The sequence below is a fragment of the Ambystoma mexicanum genome, chromosome 8 (assembly GCF_040938575.1).
Source record: "Ambystoma mexicanum isolate Mex_15411 chromosome 8, UKY_AmexF1_1, whole genome shotgun sequence".
NCBI classification, from domain to species: Eukaryota; Metazoa; Chordata; class Amphibia; order Caudata; family Ambystomatidae; genus Ambystoma; species Ambystoma mexicanum.
Window position 1 is genome coordinate 349,816,547 of NC_090929.1, and position 19,539 is coordinate 349,836,085.

Sequence of the window (19,539 nt, forward strand, 5' to 3'; positions counted from 1 at the left end):
AACAATTTTATTTGACAGGTGCAGCACCCCTCCCTATCCAGCGGATCTGGGGGTTGGAGGGCGGTTCCAATGGGGACTGTCCCTGACCTAGGCAAGGAATGAGTGATCCCTGGTATGGGTCAGGGTCGGAAAACAGGTGCTACATTCTCAAGGCAAAATCCTTTACATGTATTTTAAGGTATTCGGTCCAATTCCAGCGATTATGGCACTCAGTGTGTTCATGATATATTGTATTATAAATGCCCCCTTCTGTGTGCCTGGGGCTATGACTAGAGTATCTCCCTATTCTGTGTTTTTCTCTGGTGTCTCCCTCAAGATCTGTAAATGCTAATTGAATGGGTAAGCGTATAGATCGACGATATGTAGAGGACATGTATATGAAAGTTATGTTATGATGCATGCAAACCCAAATTATTAGTGGTGTTATTTGTTTTATTGTATGTATTCCATAGAACTGAAGCTGTCTTGGTAGATTCTGCCTTCTGAATGGAACTGGAACCCGGATGACTGGCATGTCACAAAGCGATCGGTTTGTTAATGCTCAAATGAAAAAGATTAGTCCTTTCCTCCTTCCTAACTGACAAGCTGGGCCAGAATGGAGCACCAGCAGAAAATGACCAAGTTTCTGGCAAAGCGCTATTTGGAGAGGAATCCGTGCCCTGTGCCTGATGTTAGGAAAGGCTGTTATGATCCATGCCTGCATTTTCTCTGGTAATTTGTTTCAACAAATCTTTTGTAGTTAGAGAGTTGAGATATGTGTGCATTCATAACTATCTGATCCATTTGATAAAATACAATTCTGTGTGATGAGCTGTGTGATGAGCTGTCACATAACCTTTCAGTTACCAAAATTAGAAATCTGTGGTTAGTAAAGATGAGTTGTGGAAAATCTATGTGCTCCTGCCTCACACTGCCTCACACATTTTCCTAGTAATCACAAAAAGGCGTGTGTAGAGATTTTTGAGCAAGGCTGTTAAAAAAAATGATGTTCCAAACTGATTTTGAGTTTCTTTATGCCTTTCCTGCCTTGCTCATGCAGGTCCTAAAAAGACTCAAAGTGGCCTTCAAATGTATGGACTGGCCTTTCTGGTCAGGAATACCTATGGTTTGTGTGTGATTTTCATTTCACAACCCTTTATCATTATCAGGAATCAACCAATTCTAGTGCTGTGGAGTAAGCACATCCCTTAATAAGGCAGTAAAAAGGTTCACATTCACTGTCGGGCAACACATCTGCAAATAGTTTGAGGTAGAAGCAAGACTGACCCTAGTTTGGAGTTACAACTCACCCTGAGTTGCTAGTGTTTGCACACCATATCCAAAGACCAAAGAGACTTTAAGAAGTGGTACTCAGTCAGTAGGAAGTAAATGGCAGATTACAGTAGTTTAAATTCAGATTTTTTCAAATGATGGACTTTTTGTTCAATGAAAGAAACATGCATTCACACAGTGGAAGCTCTCAGTGTATCCATTACTAAATGTGAAATCTGTTAAGTGTATGCATTATTGAATACATTTAATAAAATCAAAGATCTTAATCAATGGCTTGAAAAATACCTTTTAAGGGTCCATTTTGACAAAATAAGTCACAGATATGTGTTCCATTCCTATTGCCTAACACATTTCCCCTTTCAAAGTGCAGTGGGACCCTACAACCATATTGTACTCTTACCTGAAGCTTGCATAGCAAATGCCAAAACAGAGTTACAGCCTACATGAGGCCATGGCTCCAAATCAAAAGAATGTGGCGAATGTATTTCATTGAATTAAGATAAGGTTCCCCCTTCGATGCAAGAATGCTTTTTATCAATATTTCTATCAACAAACCTGCTAGATTTTTCATCCTTCATCGTTATCTTCTCCAGCATATTCAAGCTTTATCTATGATGAAGAGGAGTATTACAGCAAAACCCTATACGTCTTAATACTCTGCGTGCAATCTTCTTTTGGAGACCAAGTGCATTTTTCTCAGGTGGTTACCATAGTTGAGAATGCATTGCTGTAAACTTTTTAAATAAGTGTCAACTTGTCCATGTCAACACATATAAATTACTTTCAGTATTTCTCTGTACATGCTCAGTTTTTCTTTTTGCTTTCCATTTCCTTACAACACAACAGGAATAGTCAATACCATTTATTTCTCTGTATTAGTATCATAGGGAAATTCTCCTCTCTCAAATCCTAACCTAATTCATCACTCTCATGTCCTGGAGATCTGTCTTTTTCTGACTTCTATATGTCCACTGAAATGTTTGCTCTAAAGGACTTACATATATTATCCTCAACTGTCCCCAGGGCCTTTTCTTCAGAACCTGTTACTTGAGTAATATGCAAGAAACTGGATGCAAACATAAAAATGGGTTTAATCAGATTTTCTTGGTTTAGGCCTAATGATTGTCTGCTTTGTCATGAGCTTAACGGAGACAGCAAGACCTTCAGATTGCCAGGCAGCAAAAAAGGAGCACAGGCTACTCAAGGTTGGTTTGCAGCATAAAGAGCCACAAGTGAAAGAGTTGTGTTTGTTACAAACATTGAGAGCTAAAGTGAGGCTCGCCCGCTTCTGTTCCAACTTTGCTATTATCAAAAACCTTAATTCCTTATTCCCATTGTGCACTGAAGAAATAGGGTATTTATGATCTTGGTAACAGTATGATGTGCTAACACTGTTGGTAGTATACCCACCACTGTGGAAGTTACATTCAGTTCTGCAGCTGCTTTCATGAACAAATTCCAACCTTGTGTCTTTTGCTTTGGAAAGCCATGCTTCTGTGTCATACAATGTCCTAAATCAATCAGATTGGAGCTGTGTACAGTCTGTCCTCGGTATACAAGCTCCCCTTTATCTGACCATGAAAGCCCATCTTTAGCACCTCCCAAGTGGGACATCAGCTGATCTGCATTCTGCTTGTAGTGAGGATACAAGAAAAGCTGTTTGTTATGTAGTAAGTGGTATATTGATTTTGAGCAATTGGGGGGTAAGGGGGTTGACTATGCAAGAGTTGAAAAAGAAAGCAAGAAAGCTAGAATTTATTCTATCCATAAACAGTATGACAAATCTTCAATCATTGAGTCACTTGGCGATAGCGTGTTGTGTACATAAGGAAAGTAGCATGATAAGCAAAAGCGATTCAGAAAGCAAAATCTGACTCTGAGCTAAGATCCCTGCCTTTCGCAAAATAAGGACTCAGGCTTGCTCCCGTCTGAGTAAAGCATGTGACCTCCTTTCAAATACAAAAAACACAGACTAATAAAGCTAACATGGCCGGAGTGGTAACTGTAAACTTCGACCAAACTTCTGAAAAGCTTGCTGGTAACAAGTCTCCAATCCTTCAAGATACAGGAGACAATATTGACATATTAGTTTGTTTATTTGTTTGTTTATTTATTTGATAATGCGCTCCAAACCCATGTGTAGCTGGGCACAACAGAAATAAGAATACTTTAAGCTTAGTTACATCAGGTACAAGCAATACAATATAAACAAGACCTTGGTCACTGCATGCGGGTTACAAAGGTGCGCGGGGAGCAGTAGGTTGTGAGTTGTGGATACATAGTAGAGATAAAATAGTGGCTAGGTTACAATATTTATAATATGCAGAATATACAATAGGTACAATAGTGCCGCAGTAAGACGAGGATAATAGAGTTGAGGAACATAGTTTGCCGAGAGCCTGAGGTCAATCTAGAGTGACCTAGTGTTAGGGGTCATTAGTGCGAAGCCAATTTAGCATATTACGTCTAAATTTGAGGTAGGGTAGTTCTGATCTTAGGTCTAGGGGAAGTGCATTCTAGGTTATAGCCGCTTTGAGCGGGAAGCTAGATCCACCTGCTTTTGTTCGTTTAAATCTCGGAATTTCAAGGAGGTGGGCATTGGCTGATCTGGTAGGTTGTGTAGCAATTCTTCTTTTTATCTTTTCAATGAGGTATGGGGGTGTTATGTTGTTCAGGCACTTGGAGGTGAGCGATACTGTTTAGAGGAGGATCCTGTCATTTATTTTTAGCCAGCGGGCATCTCGTCTGAAGTTAGAGATGTGTTCTCTGTTAGGGATGTTTAAGGCTGCTCTTAGGGCATTATTATGAAGTCGTTGAATTTTGTCTACAATATATTTGCTAGCGCCTAAGTATAGGGCATTGCAATAGTCCAGTTTGGACATGATTAGTGCATCGGCAAGTGTGATGCAGCTAATTTCAGAGAGGAAGGGTCGACAGGCTCTAATAAGTTTACAGGTGTAAGCCGTCGAGGATTCTTGGGAGTTGACCTGTTTTTTCAGTGTTAAGGTGGAATCCAGGTAGAAACCTAGAATTTTTACTACGGCATCACCTTAATTGTATTACCATCAATATTGAAGGACGTGTAACTGGAACTAAGCTTTTTTAGCTTAGATTCTGAGCCCAGGATCATGATCTCAGTTTTATCGTCATTCCGGCAGAGGCCGTGAGATGCCATCCATGCCTGAATGAGGAGGTATATCTTGTTTACCAAGGCCGTGTCCTCGACAAAATTGCCGAAAGGGGAATACGGATCTCGGTGTCATCTGCATAATTAGTATAGGTGATACCCAGTCTGTCCAGTTTGTCAAAGAGGAGCTTAGTAAAGATGTTATACATGGTGGGTGAAACGCAGGCAATTTGGATAGGGTCTGCAGACGCTGATGGAGAGAAGACTCTCATTGTGCGGTTCGCGAATAAGGGCTGAACCCATGCTATAGCATGGCTTGACAAATGGCCCGCTGACTCAAGGTGTTTGCATAAGACTGCAAGGTCCACCAAGTCGAAAGCCGCCGATAGATCAAGTAGGAGTAGCATTGCTGCTTTCCCGTTATCCTTTAGCTCATCGATTTGTGTCTTGAGGTCTATTGGTTCCGTTTCTGTACCATGTTGTGGACGAAAGCCAGACTGGTGTGATCCTAATAGGTGATTAACCTCTAGGTAATCCTGGATTTGAAGGTAGGCTACTCGATCAATTATTTTGAGGAGGAAAGGGACAGTAGTAATGGGTCTGTAATTGGTCGGGATGGCAGGGTCTAGAGTTTGTTTTTTCAGAAGTGGGAGAACCCATGATTCTTTAAGGTTAACGGGCACTGTGTTGGTCCTGAATGAGGAGTTAATAAGCTTGGTAATAAAAGGGGCTAGATCTCTAGCAGCATCCTTTATGATTTGTGCTGGCCAATTTTCACCATGACAGTTTGAAGGCTTCAAAGAGACTATTATTTTTTCAGTGTCTGGGACAGAAAATTCAGTGAAGCTGAATGGCGTGAGGGAACTATCTGCAGTAGCTGTGGAGGGAGGCTGCAAGGCAGTCTGGTTCAACAACAATGTTTTGTTTGCCATTTTAATTTGGAGGGATGCGATTCTATTTGACAAGGCATTTTGGATGTCGGTGCACCATTGCTTGTCTTTAGGGACATCATCTGTAGGGGAGCTAGGGGATTCCCTTTCACCTAGAATGGTGAATAATTCATTAGTGTTAGGGTTAGCCTTTGAGATTATGTCATTAAAATTGGTTAATTTGACTTAATTCTCATCCGTAGGCGAGTGGCACCAGTTGGCTTGGAGTTTTCGTTTTTGAAGTTCTTTGAGGTGGGGGTTAAACCAGGTATTCAGGTGTGCTTGTTGCCTAATTTTGCGTAATTTAATGGGTGCAATAGCATCTAGGGATTTTGTCATCGCGTTGTTGAAGCTCTCCACTAGGAAGTTGGGGGTCGGCTTTGCTGGTGAGGGCATTGATGGATGGGAGGAGGTGAGGTAGAAGTTATTCTACCGTAATGTCCTTCTTGCTTCTAGTTTGGAGTGGAGGTGCCAGGGCAGTAGCTTTAGAACTGTGAGGTTCAACAGAGAATGAGAAGCTGATGAGATGGTGGTCAGTCCAGGACTGTGGGGTGATATTGGTAATGGAAATGTTACAATTTAATTCGGCCACCCAGTCAAGGATTCTTCCTTTGTTATGGGTCGGGGTAAAAACTTTTTGAGTGAGGCCATTGTCCACTAGTGTGGCTGGGATTGTTTGGGCGTGTTTGTTTTCAGGGTCATTGAAACCCAAATTGAAATCACCCATCAATAAAATCTGTGAGGAGTCTTTCAGGTTGGTGTTTAGAAGGCTAGATAAGTCCTCCTTGAAGGTTCCCAGCGGTCCTGGGGGTCTGTATACCAAATGTATGGTTATGGTTTGGTTACTATATATGGGTAGTTTGGCTGTGAGCACCTCATATGAATGGCAAGTCTCATGGCCAGGCTAATTTTGGAGATGATAGCTAGACCGCCTCCTCTGGCGTTCAGTCTGTCCATTCTAAGTATCTGGTAGCTATCGGGGATAGCTAGTATAAGGGCGGGGCTGCACCGCATCATGGAGCCAGGATTCGGTTATTGCCAAGAAGTCAAGATTCTCATTAGTAATGGCATCTGCAATTTCAGTGGCATGTGCCACAAGGGATCTGGCGTTAATGAGAGCTCCTGATAGGGTAGGTGCGATACTCAGTTTAATTAGGGGAGAGTGCTTATTTTTAGGGTGATTAGTTCTATTGTGCGTATGGGAAGGTAGTCCATAGGTAAGGTTGGGTATTCTATGTCTGTTTACCTGCTCAGCTCTGGACGTAAGGTCCTGCACTAGGGGATGGCATTGAGTTTAGGGTAGTTTTTTTGTATGGAACTACTACTAGATTTAGGCTCATATAGATGGGAAAGTCTTGATCTGAGTCTATTGTTTCTCAACTGAGTTGAGCAGTGTGCAAACTTAACAACGGCCATGATAGTGTAGAGGCAGAGGATGAATAGGAGTGGCAGGTTTAACTGGATCTTGTTTCTAATCATGGTTATATGTAGGCCGCTTACAGAGAGTGGCTAATAATGCAGTGCACAGAAAAACTGGCCAGTTCTAAATAGGTAGTTCACAAATCGGATACATTTGTTAGGTAATGCAAATGCAATGCATAATTGGGCAGGGCATAACAAAGCAGTCAGTTCACAGTTACGCTAGTCCTCTAGGGAAATGCAATACTCAATTAGACAGGCATAACAAAGCAGTCAGTTCACAGTTAGGCTAGTCCTCTAGGGAAATGCAATACTCAATTGGATAGGCATAACAAAACAGTCAGTTCACAGTTAGGCTAGTCCTCTAGGGAAATGCAATACTCAATTGGACAAGCATGACAAAGCAGTCGGTTTGTGGTTGTTAGGCTAGTCCTTGGGCTAATACAGTGTACCATTTAAGTTGGGTGAAGTTGTAGCTCGTGGTTCACCATTCACGCTAATACAGGTATTAGGCTAGTATATATATGGTTTAACTTAAGAAGCAGTTGTGCAGTAGCTGAGAAGCAGTATGGATACAGAGAGCTGCACGGAAAAATTACAATTGCTAGGTACAGAACGGTGATAGGTGAACTACAGTATGGCAGTAGCAAGTTACTTAATGCCAATGGGATCAGACCGTAGTGGTCGTAAAGCAGAGGTATGCAGCAGATAGTCTATGATGGCATTAGCGTGGTGGGTGGCAACTGGTAATTTGCCCCCAGTGCACAGGGGCTTAGGGTGGGTGTATGTAATATTTCACAACGGCACAGGGTTCAAGTGTTTTACCCATGCAATGGGTACGTGAAAAAGAATGTCAACAATGAACAGGTACACGTGCACAGCGCAGGTGTAAGCTGGTTTCAGTCTGAGGGGTACGCTTACGAATTCAGAGTACTTACTACGGGTGAACGGGTAAACGTAGGTGTGCAGCTCAGGTGTGGCTATGTGCGGCCAGGCAGAGAGCAGGTAGATACTGGCCAGCGTGTCCTCGCCTCTTCGCCGGAGTCACATGGTCAGCACAGTCAGCTGTGCCTTGTGGTCGGGCCAGCGCTCGCATGCCGGCGTAAGCTGATTGGTCAAGTAAGAAATGACCAGGCAATCCGGGAGGGGGATGTAAAGTTACTCAATGTTGGGTGGAAGGAGAGGTCGCTCTGTGTCTGGCGGCCATCTTAACAAGGGAAATCACCATGTTGTTCGAAATGGAGATCAATATGCATGGTTTCAAAAACACACTGTCTAACAAAAACACTGTGCTGGAAATGTCTCCAAGAATATGAAGATAGAATACACCTACATTCCATGTTCCTTGCATCATGACATTCCATGCAGGACTCCTATATTCTGGCCAGCAGATTACTACACTCTGCCCATTGCCTTTAAAAACATTTGGGGAGATTTCTGTAATTACATTAACCAATGAATTGGAGGATGAGCAGAGGAGAGCTTTTCTCTGCTGTGGAGAAGCAGTGGCTAGAAGGCGTAAAACACAAAGGATTCTCCCTAGACGTATTGACATGCTAGGAAAGGGCAAGCGTCACTCTGGAATAAAGGGCTGGTGTGCGGATGCATTGGTTTTTATTACCAACCCTCGGCTTCTCAAAGATGTTGATTGTAGGGATTTCTGGAGGGTAAGGCCCATAATCAGCCTATAATCAAATCAACTAAAAGATAAGCATAGGGCTTTATGGTGGCACCTTGAAAAGTATCCTAAAAAGAATTGGAGTATAGAGGGGTACATCCTCCTACCTAATGAAATAATCTGTAATTTATCACAGGGATTTTTAAAAAATACGATGTAGGAGGCTTTAAGGTACATAGCTCTAGAGCAATGCCCCTTCTGAGATAAGTTTTGTGACACATAGAACATGGGCATGCTTCGATAGTGTACTTATTGTGTGAACATATTTTCAATCCCATGGGCTATCAAAGCAATCACCCATCAGGCCATACACTATCATTAGGTTCACAAGATGAGCAGGGAAAAAAGTGTTGTCATTAAAAGTGGCGAGCATCCTCTCCACACATTTTATAAGATGTGTATTCCTCGATGGCTCCCTATACATTTATTGCCAACACGAGTATATCCAAACAATTTAGTCGGCTGGTGTGACAGCATGCTGGCCGAAATTTATAAAATGGTTTTGATAAAATATCTTTTCCCGCAGTTAGACGGTCCTACCAGGATGCATGAGAAACAACAGTCTGTGTTAAGAGGGTGAAGGACGGTCTGATACTGACACTGTCAATACCCTTAAAGGAGCTTTTTATAACTGGGTATGAAAACTCTTTTAGAGCAAGTAGATTCTTGTGGAAGAGTTGTGTTATTATCTGCCACTATTTCTTAACTAGATATTAGAATGTTCAATACTTATGGCATTTGCCAGTCTGGGGACCGCGGCTTCCGGGTATTCATCAATCATCTGTTTTAAGCTTTGAAAGTTTAACTTAATGCTGTTACACACTTTTAAAGTGACCCCTTTAACCTTCATGCACGTCTTCCCCATAGAAGAATGATTGGGATAGGTCTTTGGGCCCACCGAGACAAAATCAACTAAATGCTCACTGAGGGACAGCTCCCTCATATAATCACCAAGATAGTCTCCGAAGGGGGAATCGGCTCACCCATGGCCATCACAAAAACACAGAGTCTGTATTGTGATATAGGCTCCTGTCCTGCAGCTGATCCATAACATTGTACAGCTCCAGGCATTTATGAAGGATGCAATGAATATATTTCTATTACATGCACATGGTCTCATTGTCCATGATATCGCAACTGCACAAAGGCCATATCATACCAGTTGGTATTTTTACAACAAATCGGGATTGGTAATAATTGCTGGGTTTTTTAAGTGTACTTTCCCCATTGATAATTAAGACATAGTTTAGCGAGGATGCGTCCATGCTATTTTTTCGGGTCTTAAACATACACCCCCTTTTTCGTAGTATCTTTCAAAGTACAGAGCCTTTGTCAAAATACCAAAGAGTGTACCTGAGTTCCATTGTTTATTACGATGGGGAAGTTTGATGTCCTGGCAAAAGAGTTAAAAAAAGATTTCTGCAAAATGCCAGATTTCATCCATCTTATCTACGGTGTACCCTTTTTTCAGGCTTACCTGCAACTTGAATGTACACCATGTACCACTGAGAGCCCTCTCGTCAGCTGTATTGCTACAACAACCTGTTTCCTCACTTTACTTACAGGTACGACACATTGGGGAAAGTAATTTTCCATCTCTTTGCACCAGTATAACCGGGTAGTAGAGCTGTCTCGTTGGAAACACTCAGCATTTCACTGGACCAAAGTACTGATCAATGTCTTTAAAATCTTTGTAGATGATTTGAGGGTGGTCTATGGGATACCTCTGTGTTTCGTTCACAATATGATACAGTCTTGTATGCTTGTGAAGTCATTGTAATGTATTGTCTAATCACCAGCAGCTTGATGGGACAGTTTAATAGTGTTGTTGCACCCACAATACAAGGAATCTCGTGGGTCTAGAAGGGGCAGAAAAGGATGTTCTATGTACTCACACAATATGGTGTCAGATTTTTGCATGGATATCCACTAATGTTCCCACAATATGCGTACTGTCATACTTATGTAAACTATGGTATACCAGAGGACCGAGGTTCATGCTACACAATCACCGTTCAGAGTTCCCAGGGCCAACAAACCCTCCCCTGTAAATGACAGAGGACTCAGCCATGGCCAAGTTAGAACTGTCCTTTATTTCCCATAACAGACAGGGATCATACAGGAAAATAATCGTGTCAAGAGTTTTTGTTAGCAAACATCATCACAACGTAGAACTATTCCCGAAAAACATATGAGCCCATACTATTGGGTGGCTGGGGTGGTAGTGCCTATAGACGGCACCTATAGATGTTAGCTGACTGGTCCTTGCATGTCAAGTGGTCTCACCTGAGATTTCCTCAAAAACGATCTATTACATTGTTGCAGGGTTGCATGACTACCATTGGCCTTTGTCCTTTGCCATCCCCCCTGGATTTGTGTCCCCTGATTGACTGGAGCGGGACTCCTCAGGCCTCGGACCCCGCTCTGTTCTCAACGCTTTGTGTACCTTCACAAGGTGATGAGAAATACTGTGTCTCCTTTGTTGCCACTGTTTTCCCCCTAGCCCGAGAGAGCTCCTGCAGGTTGCAACATTGTTAGACAACACATGTATCAGTTCTTGCCTTCTTCGCTGGGAACTGCTCCTCTTCCCACCGCCGCGGGTAAATGGCTATTGTTCAGCTCGGCCGCACCACGTAGGTGAGGACCGCAAAACTGAGCTTTTTGATCAGAAATGAATGAGGATTTATTCTGTTATTTTGCAGGTGGCTCCTTGTCCCTGGAGCCAGGAATGTTCTGCTCGCCTCTGACCTTGGCTGTGAGCACTGGTTCTGAGCAGCATGCTGTAAACTGTTTTCCTTCGTCCCTTATTATGAGGCCTGTGGCTTCCTGTACCTCTACTATAGTTATGCTATGATTTCTATATGTCTATATTATAATATTGTCCTATTGTCCTTATGGGTTAGTGGTACTCGGCTCTTCCAGGCTCCTTATACGATCCTGTGGTTCCATATTAATAATTGCAATAAGCAGCTGCAAGCTTGCTCTGTATCTATTGCTTTCTTGCTTTTCTGCGTTTTTGCTAATGAAAGAAACTAAGAAAGTCTTCTGATAGTGTGTATATTTATCTGTTCTCCAACTATAAAACTGTGTAAGCATGTTCTTCTTATGTGCACGTGTGTGTCCATGTAAATGTGTGCAAGGATACAAGTTTGCTTTGTTACTATGTCGTGGTGTCTCTAATGACGTCAGCACAGATGGATATTTGTCATTAGTCAACCAGGTCCAGTGTTGAGGCACCTGTATCCGCGAAGACGTCAGCTGGATAAGGTTTGAATGGTTGTCTAAGAGAATATCTGCTAACATATGTGTAAGTTACTAGCCCTCCTGGGGGTTGACCAAACAGTGGCTGCTATCTCTCGTTTCTTAGTCTTCAGGCTGTCATGCATATAGAGGTCACGAGGGGCATTCCAGGGACCCTCTTTTCAGTCCCCCCTCTGGTCGAGCTGTCAACCACATCTCCAAACCTATTCACTGTAGCTCTCGGCAGCCATATCTTCGTTACTCCTCCAATATGTCCATAGAAATTTGCATGGCCATCCAAACTCCATGTCATGTAACAGCAGTCTCCTTCCGGGTTGCACCACACCCATCTCGTCCAGTATTTCTTGTAGTCATCGAATATTATCATCTCGGTCGGGAACAATGGGCACTAATTTATCTGTGTCCTTATTCTATTTATTTCTTCCATTATCTTGTCTTCCCCACCATTTGTATCTACTAACGCTTTCATCCCTATGGTCTTTTCTGTTGTTTTGCAGCATTGCGTGATGCATACCTTAATCACACATAGTGCTACTAGTACCAATATTAGTGCTTTTAGTTATACCTTTAGTCCGTCTTCCATTCATGTTGGCATCCATGAAAATATATACGACAGCCAGCTTTGATCTTTTCCTGTACCTTTTGCTTGCTCCTCCACCTTGGCATGCATTTCCAGCAATCTGGTAACTGCTTCTGTTAGTGTACCATTTGCTTCATCGTTTGCTGGCATGAATGTACATCAAGAAGACCCGATCTTGGTGTAAACTCCTCCTTCCATTGCTGTGAGAAGGTCTAGAACATATCTGTTCCGAAAGGTCATCAACCTTAATGCTCTGAGTTCTTCTTTTATCGTGTTGAAGCCATTGACAGTTGAGTTTATAGTCTGCATCAGCTTGCATCTCATAATCTGGATCCATTTTGTGTTTGTGTATGTCTGTACAGCTGGAACTACTGACGCAAAGAACATCTCTTTCCTACTCAACAATCAGAGTTCAGGTGGTATGTCATCCAGAGATGCTTCCAATGCTGGTGACATGTAGTTCTCTCTCTTTACCCTACTCACTTCTACTGATCTCTTCTTTCTTCTGGTATTGCCATCTTAGGGAAGTCTTCTGTTTTGATGTCTTTTTGTGGGAGCACTAGTGCCGGCATATTGATGTGCACTAGTGAGCATACACCTCCCCAGTTGGGTTGCAGTTTTTCATATACCTTAGATCTGCACACCCAATAATGATCCATTAATACTGCTGTCCCAACCTTCATGCCAGGACGTTTCACTGTCTGCTTGCAGTCTTTGTTTTCTCCAACCTTTTTTACTCCATCATTCTGGAAACATAATGCTGCTTTCTTCAGTGGTATTATGGGCATTGGTCCATCTTAAGTTTCCACCCAGGTCAGTAACTTTGCACTTGCATTCCATTCCTTTAGGCATTTGTCATTCTCTGCCTGTACTGTGTCTACTGGAACTGTCAGGAGCGTGTGCACCTTACTCTCTACTACACCTTCTTTCCATCCTTCAGCTGTGTATACCTGGCTGTAAACGAGCATCTGTGGTCTTTCTCAACATCCTGGTTCTCCTATCTCCTTGAGTCCCTTCTTAGGACACAGCAGTTCCTTCAGTGGTACTGTTTTTGTCTCTCCTTTTTGTGAGCCGTCACTTATGTATTGTATAGCCTGTTTTTTTTGCAATAATTGTCTATCATGTCAAGTGTTTTGATGTACCTATCCCATATGGGAATGCTGTCTTGGAAATCTATCTCAATGTTGCTTTCCTCCCTTGGAATCTTCCTTGGGTAGTAGACATGGACAGGTACATAAGGCATTGTGCTCTTGCTGCTGGTATTTCAGTTGCCACAACTGTTCTGGAGGCAGGGGGGGAGGGGGTGTGGCTGCTTGGCCACGTAGCAAGACGTGGTCCCGAGGAGCTCCTGCTGATCTGTTCCTGATCTGTGAATATACACATGCCTGGAGACAGTTGAGACAAGAAAACTGATACCCACAGAAACATAAAGGTGCCGGGCACACAGCGGTCGATGTTCTGCGGAAGATCGGGGCACGGGCAGTGAACTATGGGCCAAAGAAGATCTGAACACCAGATGAGGGAGAAAAATAAAATGGCGGCTGCCGGGGAACAAAGGATCGCACAGTGAGACGGCTGGATGCTGAGGGAGAAACAAATGAAAACACCACACTGTAGCCCAAACGAAGGCGGACCCTGGCCGAGGAACAAAGAGGGACCAGCTCATTTGGAGGCACTAACGGCTGCCTCTGTCCGCCTGCCACAGAGGCGGATGCATTAATGGGAAAAGGTGCTTCAATGACAGCTGAAGAAGCAACCCGAAAGAGAACATCTGTTCATGAGGAGCACAAATTGCTGGCCCCAGCAGAGGAGGACACCGGGGATTGCGGCGCGTGCCACTCCGAAGTTAGAGGAGTGGAGCACCGGAACACCAACCGGCCTCAGTGACCCTGGCGGGCCAGGGGGAGCGTCTACAAACGCCCCCGCAGGAGGTCCGGAGCGGAGGGCAGACGCGATATCAAGCGGCAGGGTCCGCACAGAGCCCGATGCGGTGTGCGCATACACCGCGTGCTGCGCAGAGCGTACGAACACTGCAGCAGCCAACACCATTGAGGAAGCCCAGCGAGACACTGATTAAGAACATACGGTGCAGCTGCTCACTAAAGCAGCGCATCCGAAGTGCATTCCACAGTGGACTGTTGGGCTGGAGAGGCTGAAGGAATTGCTTGCTGCATTCTTCCTGCATCTGCGACCGTAGTCGGCAAGAGGAAGTCTGTCCTCCCACCGCAACACGTTGAATCATCTGTTATTGGACTCTAACCTGCCAATTCTTCCTGCTACCACCCTCTGCCCGCCTCTGAGCCCGCCTCCTTTGCTCCCGCCTACCTTTTTCCACTTCCTATATTTGCACTGGTGCGCACGCATCGCACGCGCGCATCCGAAGTGCATTCCAAAGTGGACTGTTGGGCTGTTAGGCGGTGAGGCGGCTGGGGCGCTGGTAATTTGGTGTTGTTTGATACTGTTTTCACTAATTTGGCTTACTTTATATGCGAACACGGATTGCTGGTCCTAGGTTGACTGCATCCCCACTGTTGAAGGGTGTGTACTCCGAGTGCATAGACAATCCCACTAATAATGGCAGAAGGTCTGCGCAGTGGAAAAAAATCAAACATGCATAATATTAAAAAAGCTGAGGCGGAACAAGTCGAGGCTAATTCACTTTTAGATATACCTTCTATCCCTCCCATTCTTGAAGAGGAAACTGAAGGAAACGCTATCACTGACCATCCTCCCATAAATTTTGTTTCTCTAGGAAATGTGAATGGTCCGCTCGTGATAGGAAACGAGGGGGCTTTGATGGCAGAAAAAGATTTAGCAAATAAAGGCATAAATGTACCGGCCACTGTCATGATGCCTACCCCCGGGGAACCAGACCAGATCCAGCAACCCTGGAAGCAGGCATCAAGTTATTTTGAGCAAGCCCAAAAGCCCCTGCTAGGCGCCAGGCTCATATGGAGAGTCAGTCCTCATAGAGTAGAACTTAGCTGATGCAGACCATTCTGCAAGCTTACCTGATGCAGACCATGCTGCAGAACTCCAAGCCAAATGAGGCTTGGAAGGGACTATTTTGGAGGCTATTTAAACCACGCCCGAAGAGCACCACACGCTTCCCGTTATTCTGCATCCAGCAGCGTAACGCTCACCGTGTCTGCAAGCCTGCATCCAGTCTTCTGTCACGCCCGCCTCGAGTCTGCAGCTCCTAGAAAAAGGGAGGAACAGAAGGAGAAAAGGTTAGAATAAGAGCAAAACCTTCGATCCTTACCTGAATTCCGGATCCACCGCGCCTTCGAGCTGGAAGAAAGAAGTATTTTACGCGCGCCGCCTCGCCTGCTGCAGCGCCGCGCTGAACTCACTGGCCTTCACAGCATCCCCACGATCCACCGCATCCTTCAGCACGTTCCCGCTGCACTCCGGCACCTAAGGGGAACACAAGAACAGCAAAGGTTAGCCAAGGGAATAAACAGAGGCAATAGTAACTACCCCCATAGACTTACCAGCTTACCGCCGGGGGTACTATTCCTCTTCACGGGTCGGCGCAGTCTCCATTGCATCCTCGTCGTACCCCGGTCCCTAAGGGGAAAACAAAAGGACAACAAGGTGAGACAAAGGGACAAACAAGGGGAACTCTTCTCACCACAATAGACTTACCTAATTTTACCACCGGAGGCATTATCCCCCGAACTTCATATTTTCTCTCCACACCTGAATAAGGGAGCAAGCAACAGGTTACATTCTGGCCTTATTTTATTGAACTGTGTAGGAAAAGCCAAATCCTTACCTGAACTTCGTCAGCTACCACAAGGAACTCTTCGCTGGGGTCAAGCTGCAAACAGCAAGGAATCGGACACGAGTGAAAGTCAAACAAGTGAACTCTTACGAACTACATACTTTTCAGAGTCAATATTGTTCTGGAACTCACCAATTCCTTCGAGCCAGTGAAGCAACTGGTTATCAACGCGCCCCTGCGCTCAATGCAGGATGGAGAGCTCATCTGTTCAAACCATCAGGTGAGACTATAAGAGGGGACATCAAAGGTGATCTGTGGGGAGAACAGCGGGGGTGGGGGATTTACGCCCAACTCCATGGGTGGTTAATTCCCTTTTCCATTTGCAGAAGAATATTCCTACGGGCCAAGCAAACAAAGCTAGGTGGGCCAGTCCAGTCCATCATCTCGGCCCTACGCGTCACATTGGTGGAGACCGCAGCTGTCCAGTTCAGATCGACGCCTCTGTGGGAGCCAGGCAGCGTAACAGAACGCGAAGCCTACCCACAAATTCCCATCCAGGCGTTATGGATACCTCAGAGACTGACCAATTGGCCCAATTACTAGGGGAACTGAGGGCTGAAGTGCATTCCGCCCGTCAAGAAACCAATGCTATTAGGAGAGAACTGATTTTGTCAAAGGAGCAAACTGATGACCTGGCTAGGCAACTATTGCAGAGCCAGGCTGGACAAGCACCTCTACCCGGTTCCGGGGGAAATCCAGCTCCTGTGTTATCGAGTAACCCTGTGCAAATAAACCTACCAGGAAATATTCCATTAGTTCCACCCGAATGCTTTGCCGGAGATCCCAAAAGGTTCGCCGTGTTTATGAACCAATGCCGCTTGCACTTTTTATGCAGACCTGGAGCCTTCCCAAACGATCAAGCCAAGGTAGCCTTTGTATTGTCATATCTCAGCGGCAGTGCAGCTGATTGGTCAATTCCACTAGTTACTCAGGATGACCCAATTCTTCAGGATTTTCAGGGCTTTCAAACAAGCATGGAAAGACTATTTGCCCGGCACTCCCAAGGACAGGCCCTGGATAACAAACTTTTGTCCCTCCGACAGGGTAACCAGGACCTTCTATCCTACATTGCGACCTTTAATAGGTTGATAGTGGAAACTGGATGACCTGAGGTAAAACGAATCACGTTATTTCATCGAGGGCTTCGAGGAGAACTCAAGGATGTCTTGGCTCAAGTCGTGAACCCACCTCAAGACTGCGCTGAATATATAGACTTAGTGGTCCAGTTAGATCACAGACTTCAGAACAGAAAGGCTGATCGAGCCAAGTTTGAGAATCGGGTGTTGGTCAAAACCCACGCTAACCCCAAAGGAGCAGATGCTTCAGAACCCATGCAAATCGGAGGGGTTAAAGGACCCTTAACCCAGAAGGAAAGAGAAAGGAGACAGCAAATGCAATTGTGTCTATATTGTGGAACCTCTGGGCATTTTCTACGGCATTGCCCTGTAAAACCACCCAAGAAGGTGGTAGGAGCTGCTGATAAAAGCCATATGGAGTCAGACTCGGGAAACGACCACGCCCGACAAGCGTAGAGGTCCGCTTGCCGAGCTTGAAGAAGGATATTCAGACCTCGCATTTCATCATACCAATGGTCCTCGTAGATCCAGGGCAGCCATCCCGTATGCACGCAGTAAGGGCATACATTGATAGCGGGGCCATAGGAAACTATGTGGACTATGAATTGGCTGCCAGGATGAATCTACCTCTCTGCCGAAAAACCACCTCAGATGTCATCACCACAGTCGATGGAACTGAAATTGCCTCTGGGCCTGTAACTCATTCCACCGCAGAGATGACACTATTGGGTCAGGATGGGCATCGAGAGACTATTGTGTTTGACCTAATGAAAGCCCCACAGTTCCAAATAATACTGGGGATACCTTGGTTGGAAACACATAATCATAATCATAAGCACACACACACCCCTCACTTACCCAAAGAAATGCCTTCCTTAATGCCCCCTAACTTGGCTGCCGCAAGTGAAAAACGTGATTTCATTGCCCCTAAATTAGAGGTACAAGCAGAAATAGAAATCAAGCCTTTTAAGGATAATTCTTCACAGAAGAAATTGATTCTGAGTAGATCTTGGGAGTGCAATACCCCCAACCTGGACAAAAAAACTACAGACTTTAAAAAAGTGTTGGAGTCTCTTTCTATTAAAGAAGCCAATAAAATCTCCCCGAGAGGATGGGGTAACGAGGACTCAAACCTAGATATCAGTCTAGATAGAGATGCGATCAGGAAAAAAATGGGGATAGAGAAGTTTGGTAGCAACACTGCTGACTTCTCTATGCTAGCACCTGCTATAGAGTTGGAATTGGAAAAGCGTATTAGACTATCACACGACCCTCCACTCCAGTAAACAAAAGCAAATATGGGATCGAAAATGTTTTTCTATTTAACAATCCCCCAATTTATTCATATTCTGTGCCTCCTCACTTCAGCGCTCAAAAAGAGGCACGAATGTTAGGGGGCATTTTTCCTCCCAGAATGTCTAGTGCGGGTGGTCCTAACGCTCAGACCAACAGCTCTCCAATCTCAGAAAAATCACTGACCCAAGGTACCCAACCCTCACATAGTCCTGAATGTTTTGGTGTCTCACATTTCGATTTCAATGAGTCCCCGAACCATGGAAATGTGCCACTGCCGAATCATGGCCCTGAAGACCAACAAAAAATGTGTAGATGAACAACAACAATGCCTTGAAACCTTCCCTGTTCTGACTCGGATTCTAAATCTATTAGACAAGGGTCACGAGCAAACACACGAAGAAATAAAAACCCTACAGATTCAAATCTCTGAAATTATAAGTAAGCTAAGCAAAATGGAGGGCATGCTGTTTTTATGTAATATGTTTTCGGCCATGATCCACAAGAAAGACGAGACGCCTAACACTCATCACATTGCCACACAAACCAAGTCTTTCGCTGAGGCAGTGACTGAGGGCCTTTCACCCAAACCCAAGGACACTATTCCACCTGCAGTAAAATTAGAGGACGTAAATGTCTCAAATATAGCAGCATTGACCGTCCTAGTAACAGAGATGGCAACTACTCTTGGTACCCTAACTAGCCCAGCTGTCATTGAGGGCAACATGCCCTTGAATGGAAAAGATTATGTCCGTCCGGATAGTCCCTCTGCGCTTACTGACCTTATTGATCTAAGCGGAGAGGGATTGGAATCGAAGGATATAGGAGAAAAGACAACAGTCGACCAACATGACGATGTGCCTCCTATAATTCCCCAAACTAAAAAACAAAGAAGAGCCTTGGCTCGTGCAGAAAAGCGGAACATCTTCAATAAAAGAATGAAAGGAAAAGCAGAAAGAAACTAAAAAATCAAGCATGTGATAAGATAGACAAGCACAATACACACATGAGAGACATTTGCAATCTATCTGGGGTTGACATCATCATTGACCTAAATCAATTGAATGAAGAATCCAAAGCGATGCTGAATCTTCCGGAATCCAATCAGATGGTCCAA

At 44.4% G+C, this 19,539-nt stretch overlaps 1 protein-coding gene across 1 annotated transcript in view; it reads left to right on the plus strand.

Moving 5' to 3' along the window:
• Positions 1-519: 519 nt before the first annotated feature.
• Positions 520-19,539, plus strand: part of STPG3 (sperm-tail PG-rich repeat containing 3) — a 494,984-nt gene continuing 475,964 nt past the window's right edge. Inside the window, exon 1 of the mRNA XM_069612157.1 lies at positions 520-711. Within this exon, the coding sequence (XP_069468258.1) occupies positions 596-711 (116 nt within the window). The 5' untranslated portion in view covers positions 520-595. The remainder of the gene's footprint in view (positions 712-19,539) is intronic.